We start from the raw sequence: 6770 nt of genomic DNA on the forward strand, positions 1-6770 counted from the left end.
GGTTTTTAAAGAAAAAGATTACATACATTTTTGTAAATAATTATGATTGGTGGGTATTTGGGGCTTTTCAAGTTAGACACTGTACTGATTTCTTTGTCTTGTAGTTGTTTCATGGCATCCAGACGTCCTCAGACACGTCAGGGCTTTGGTCCCGCGTACCTTAGCAGTTTGTGCTTTCTGGCTGAGCCGTACATTAGAGTAACTTCCTGAATGGCCTCCAACTCCATCTTAAGTCTCTCAGCCATAGCAACTTCATTTTGCCTTCTCTTTTTTCTCATTTGCCTTACTTTATGTTCTAATTTGTCCGCAGTGAATGCATTAGCTTGTGGTTAAAAATATATATATATTTTAAGGAAAGGATAAAAAGTGAATCAAGTCTTGGAAGCCAGATTTGCAGCTAAGGTGTAGCAGGATGACCAGGTTACCACCTTCCCCAGGAAACGCCTAAGTAGCACCCGGGACTTGCTCCTTCCACCCTTCTTAGGCCAGGTATCCCTCGTTTTCTCACCCGCTTCTCACCCCCGCTCTGCCCCGCAGCCAGGTTTACAGTGCAGGCTCCGAGCTACCGGGAGCCCGACCTGAGCCAAAAGCCCCGCTTCCTGGTGGGCCTGCGGAGCCACCTGCTGCCGCAGGGCTGCGAGTGCTGCATGAGCTGCGCCGTGCGGGGCTCGCCCCGGCCTCGCCTCACCTGGTTCAAGGACGGCCGGAGCCTGGAAGGAAACCCCGCGATCTACAGCACCGACGTGCTGGGCGTGTGCTCGCTCATCATCCCCAGCGTCTCCCCGCAGGACCGCGGCGAGTACAAGGCCGTGGCGGAGAACAGACTGGGCCGGACCGTCAGCACCGCCACCCTCATCGTCATAGGTAATGGCGGGGGCAGCGAGGGAGAGGAGCGGCCACCTCCCTGCCTTCAGGGAGCCCTTCAGGCGGCCTGTCCCCACTCCAAGGCCCTGGGCCGCAGCAGAAGTCCTGGCCTGGCTCTACACGAACCTGTGGTTATTTGACCCTGCCCTCGCTGGGCCCCCTGAGGCCTTGCTTTGCCCATTTGTAGAATGAGGGCGTTGGACTAGGTCAGCTATAGGTAATCCTTGGAGGTAGGGGCCGCTGCTGCCCACCTGGGCTCCCCAGTTTGGCCTGGCAACACGTTTCAAAATGAGTCGTTAAGAGGTTTACTTCTGTGTTGCTCTTTCCTAAATAAGACCAGATGAGGAACTTTAGAGCCTAAAAAGCTGTGCTGCTTCTCTCATTGGTGGTCTCCAATGAGACTATTATTAACATATTATTATATTATTGTTCTTATATGTTAATAAGAATGTAGTATTTCCCCTATAGTTCTTTAAACATTTTACATTTTGAGTAGCAAAAAAAAAAGGTAAAAAGTAACTCCAGGAACATATCTAATTTTTCAGAAAGGGCATTTGTGCAAAAACTGTCCCTTAGCTGGAGACCAGACCATCTCTTCTCTCTGGGGCATCTAAGCCATGGCATTTAAGAAGCCATTCTCAGAGTACTCCAGCTTTAGTTTTTTATTGATGTATATTATATATTCACATACAATGTAATCATCCAAAGTGTACAATCACTGGTTCACAATATCATCAGATAGCTGTGCATTTACCATCACAATCGACTTGTTTTTTTTCTTTTTTTTGTGAAAAATAACATATATACAAAAAAGGAATAAATTTCAAAGCACAGCGCAACAATTAGTTGTAGAACAGATTTCACAGTTTGGTATGGGTTACAGTTCCTCAATTTCAGAGTACCCCAGCTTGTGCGCAGGCTTGGTCCTGGAAAGAATCTGGTGGTTGGAGGTAGCCATCGTTACCAAAGGGGCCAGGGAAAGACTTGGGGGCTGTGGATTTAAACCCAAGCACAGACCTAACCCCCAGGCTGCACTGCTGCCTCCACTTACCTGGTGTGGGAGGCGCCATTGCCCCTTTCCCACCAGCTGGCATATCCCGGTGCTCTATGTTTGCAGAATCCAGCTCCTAGCCCCACCTCACCCCAGGATGGCCCCGCCTGGCCCCACAGCTGGGGATGGATGACAGAACCCCCCGGAAGATTTACTCTTGACACCAACACTGGCCTGGGGAGCAAACTCCAAGCGACTGGAAGCCAGTGCCCAAGACCCCACAGAGATGGACGTGAGATGGCTCCTGGGGAGAATCTGCCAGGAGGACATGGAGTCCTTAGGGAAGAAAAAGAAATGAAAGGAGATGGAGTGGACATTCAGCCTCCTGGCTCCAAACTAAGTCACCAGAAGGTGTAACACTGACCCTCCCCCACCCTCACTATTTGGGTTTCTGTCTTCTCTAGTTCAGAAGATCCACTGAGACCCTGTCTGCAGCATATAGGCCAACTCCTTGATTTCCTAGTCTGGGTCCCTTGGAGGGGGGCAGGGAACAGCTGGACCTGCTGTGACATGGGGAGGGGAGAGGAAGGGAGGTCACATGGCCTGGACGAGGACCAGGCCACCAAGGTGTGCAATTGGGGGGAGGGGGGAGTGCTTTCTGTATTTTTCTTCATTAAAACAGGCAAATCATCTGCACATTAACTTGGGGTTGATATGTTGGAGGAAAGATTCCCAATGTAAAGCCTTTCTAGCAGGCTCAAAGGGAGGACTTGAGTCAACTGGGCTCCTCTACAGCCCAGGCCTGCACAGCCAATAGCAAGGACAGGAAAATCAAGAAAGGCTGGAAGTGCTGCCGGAAGAGAGGCCCCCCTCTCCTGGCTGGTGTCTCCCACACTGCTCTGTTTGGCAGAAATTCTGTTGTGTTAGAGGCCTTGATGGGTGTTGGGGTTGGGGTGGGGGGGACACAGGCTCAGGGCAGGCCAGGACCCCCGTGTGTCTGTCATATCCCAGGGCCAAAAAAAGGTTTCAGTTCAGGAAAATTCTTCTCCAGGTTCTGCAATGTGGGGTAGGAGAGAGATCCTCAAGGCCCCCAGGGACCCCTCCTCATGTTCCAGAGCCCCCCCATCCCAGGTGGGATGCCTCCTTTCCCTGGGAAGAGCTTCTATGTAACCTGCCCTCCAACCCCACACCACCACCCATTAGCTCTCACCCTCCAGGGCATGCAGGTCTCAGGCAATACTGGGGACTTCCAAGAGGCCAAAAGGAAGGACAGTTGGAGCAGGCTGAGCCCCCTCCTCTTCCAGGGCATTAGCTCAGAGGCCCACCTGGTCATCTAATGAGCCAAAACACAGCCTACTGTTCACTCCCTCCACTCAGACCTGGCTTCTGCTTTACCCTACGTCCCACTGCCCTCAGATTACAGGTCAGACCCAAGAAGGAAGGAGCATGAATCACAGGACAGGGATTGAGGATGGATATCAAAAACACCTTTCTGAGAAGTGGGAGTATGTGACCCAGGGGGAAGTTTCTGGATTGAAGAATTCATTGTCCCCCTAAAATAAACCAAGTGTCCCCATCCAGAAGCAGAGAGATGAACCAGATGACCTGTCTGTTTACGTATGTAGGCTATGGTTCCTTCCAGTCATCACCACGGACACCTGCCAAAGCGATTTCCCTAGGCTTTCTCTTGCCATCTCTACCTTGTTTTTGTTTTAGTTTTTGTTTTTCTATCAAGGCTTTTCAGTCTTACCATAGCAGACCAAAACCAGGGCCATGAGAAAAGAAGGAAGATCTCAGAGAGCCAGTGGCTGGACACCCCAGCCAAGATGGAGCTGTTCTCACAAGTGCCTTCCATGCTGCAGGGTCCTGGAGATGGAGCGAGGACAGGGCCTCAGGCCTACAGGCTGTGCTGTCAGACATGAGGAGAAAAGGGGGTTGCCCAGCAGTGGTGACTCAGTATCCTTGGCATGCCTGATCCTGAGTAGGGACTCATATAGCAAGGATGAGAGGGGAGTCCTTCCTGCACCCCCAAGGGTGGGGTGGGGACCCATTTTCTAAGGAGATACAAGAACAAAAGATTGTGACACATGGAAGCTTCATGAACTATATCAATTCATTCAGCAGGCCTTGAACAGGCACTGTGGAGGAAGATGTGAAGGTGACTCAGTCATGGTCTTACCCTCAAGGTATCTGCCTTCTGGGAGGGAGAACGGACTTTGATACCAAGAACCATAATCCAAGGCAGAAATGGATACATACTCTAAGAAAAGCACCAAGAAAGTGCTGAAGAGTCAGAAGAGGGAGACATGCCACATGCTGAGAGCATTAAGGAAGACTTTCTAGAGTGGTGACATCTTTGAACAGTAAGTAGGAACTGGACAGGCAGCAATGGGGAAGGATGTATCAAGAAGGGAGAACACCAGGAACAAAAGCGTGGAGTCAGGAAAGCACAGACTGGGTTTGAGCGTGGGCAAACAGTTTAGTTGGACAACTTAGGGTAACCCATGTAGCTGTCACAGCCCTTAGGTCTCATGCCAAAGGGAGATGACCCTGGAGTGGTCATCATGTACACATGTACATGCCTTGTGTGCTGGGTTCCAACAATTGTGTAGGCAGGACTCCTGCCCTTGGAGGCCCCTGGGATGAGCAGAGGCCAGGACAGTGGAAAGCAGTGATTTCCTTTGATGGTGGATAGCAAAATGCTAAAATCCATCCCAGGGCAGGGAGAGTATATGTCCCCGGGAGAGGACTAGCATACTTCTAAAACTGGGATAGAATATGAAGGAGAGGGACCTGTCATGGGCATTTTAATTCTTTTCCACACAAGCCAAAAGCCCATGCCAGTCAAGTATATTGAATCTGTACATGAATTTAAAGATTTGAAGACTAGTTCTGCTACTTACTAGCTATGTAATCTACAAGTTCTTGCTGGCAGCTCCAATGAAGGGTTGCAATGAACTCCACAGGAGAGGCTCTTTGGCTAAAGAAGCAATGAAAAGTCTCTCTTCTTCCTTAAAAGTCTTCCAACTGATTAGATTATTTCGTTTGTGGGAGATGTGCCCTTAGTTGATCACAGATGCAGTCAGCCACAACTGCAATCAATTGGCTGATGATTTAATTCACCAGCCTTCCGGCTTATCATCCAGCCACGAATTATCCTTGCAGCAACAGTCAGGCCAGTCCTTGCCTAATCAGATAATTGGGCATCATCATCCTGGGCCAAGTTGACATCAGAACCTCACCATCGCACCTGTCTAATCCTCATTTATAATAATGATATAGAAGATGTAAACAGCACAGTAACAAGCATGAGCTAATGGACACGTAGTCTGCTGTGTCCAATAACTGGAGAATAACATTCTTTTGATGCACATGTGAAGCATTTATGAAAATTGTCATGTGCTAAGTTATAAGGTTAGCCGGAACAAACTTCAAATGACTGGTGTCATGTAGACCACATTGTCTGGCCACAATACAATTAAGTTGGATATCAATAATAAAGGCTATATAGAAAAAAGATTGTACATATGGAAAATTTAAAGCACACCTTGTTCCCCATACTCTCCCTTCCCCCTAAAACACATCTTTAAGCAATTAATCATTCGAAGAAATCATAATGAGAAGACAAAACTATTTGAACTAATAAAATAATAATGTATATAATACAAACACTATATATCAAAACTTGTTGCATTCAGTTAAAATCAAATGTAGGGTATGCCAGGGTGGTTCAGTGGTAGAATTCTCACCTGCCATGTGGGAGACCTGGGTTTGATTCCCGGCCCATGTACTTCCCAAAAAACACCAACAACAAAATTCAACAAATGGTTCTGTAATAATGGGATAGTCACATGGAAAAAAGAATGAAATGTGACCCCCACCCTACAGCATACAAAAAAAAAAAATCAAATGTACAAGAAAAATTATAATTTATATGGTTACTCTGGAAAAGAAAAAAAACTCAAACTTAATGGGATAGGGTTCCATATCAAAGACAGTTTCTCACAGTTAGGTATGATCATATAGCTGAATTCTGGCTAATGGAATATGGGCAGGATTAATATGTGTAATTTCCAGGCCTGACCCCGAAAACTACCTGTGCAAGCATCTACCCTCTGTTCCTTCACCTACCTGGTGACATTCTTTTGTAGGACTCTGTGCCCTAGTGTGTGATGGAGCCAACTGAGGAAAGAAATTAAGTTCCCGAATGATTTCACATGGAGCGAAGTCCTCTGCCGCGACCAGCACAGCTCAGTGTCGGGATTGAAGGGAGGTGACAGGGAATTGAGAACGAAACACAAGAGACAAAGATTAAGTTGAAGCTGGGACCAGGTGGGACTCTGAGCTGGAGAGGTTCAGCACTGTTTATTTTATAGGGCTGCCAGGTAAAGAAAATCAAAGAAAGTTGAAAAATGTAACTAAAGAACAGGGGAGGAGAAAGCTCCAGTTGAACCATCTGCTTCCTTGTGACCAGATGAGTCAAAAAGTTACAGGTTTCCCAAGGCCCCTTCAGCCCCAGACTCAAGCAGCGTTGCAACACTAGTCTTTTCAGGACATCAGGTGCCTTTTCCCACAAAGACAACTTTGCTATATCTCTGCAGACAGCACGTGACCAATGTCTCATTCCCCACCCAGCAGTCCTCTGTGCCAATCCACGGGATTGTAGATTTTGTTATGAGAAATAAACCTTAATCAGGTTAGGCTACTGAGTTTTGAAGGTTATTATAGCAGTTTGACTAATATAGTAACTAAGTTTTAAAAAATGGGGAAAAAAAAGAATAAATGTAAAGAAATTAGAAGAAAACAATGTGGATAAGATCAGAGATTAGTGGATTTAAAAATGCATATTAGGGGAAATAAGAAAATTCAAAATTTTTCTTTTTGAAATGATTAATAATATTGACAAATCTCAAGG

The 6770-nt window shown here is 47.0% G+C and overlaps 1 protein-coding gene across 1 annotated transcript in view; it reads left to right on the forward strand.

Annotated features, from left to right (window-relative positions):
• IGFN1 (immunoglobulin like and fibronectin type III domain containing 1) overlaps positions 1–1004 on the forward strand; it is a 31336-nt gene extending 30332 nt beyond the window's left edge. The window contains exon 20 of the mRNA XM_077156793.1: positions 538–1004. Coding sequence (XP_077012908.1) covers positions 538–1004 — 467 coding nt within the window. The remainder of the gene's footprint in view (positions 1–537) is intronic.
• The last annotated feature ends 5766 nt before the right edge of the window (positions 1005–6770 follow it).

Source organism: Tamandua tetradactyla, chromosome 4, assembly GCF_023851605.1.
Source record: "Tamandua tetradactyla isolate mTamTet1 chromosome 4, mTamTet1.pri, whole genome shotgun sequence".
Lineage (NCBI taxonomy): Eukaryota > Metazoa > Chordata > Mammalia > Pilosa > Myrmecophagidae > Tamandua > Tamandua tetradactyla.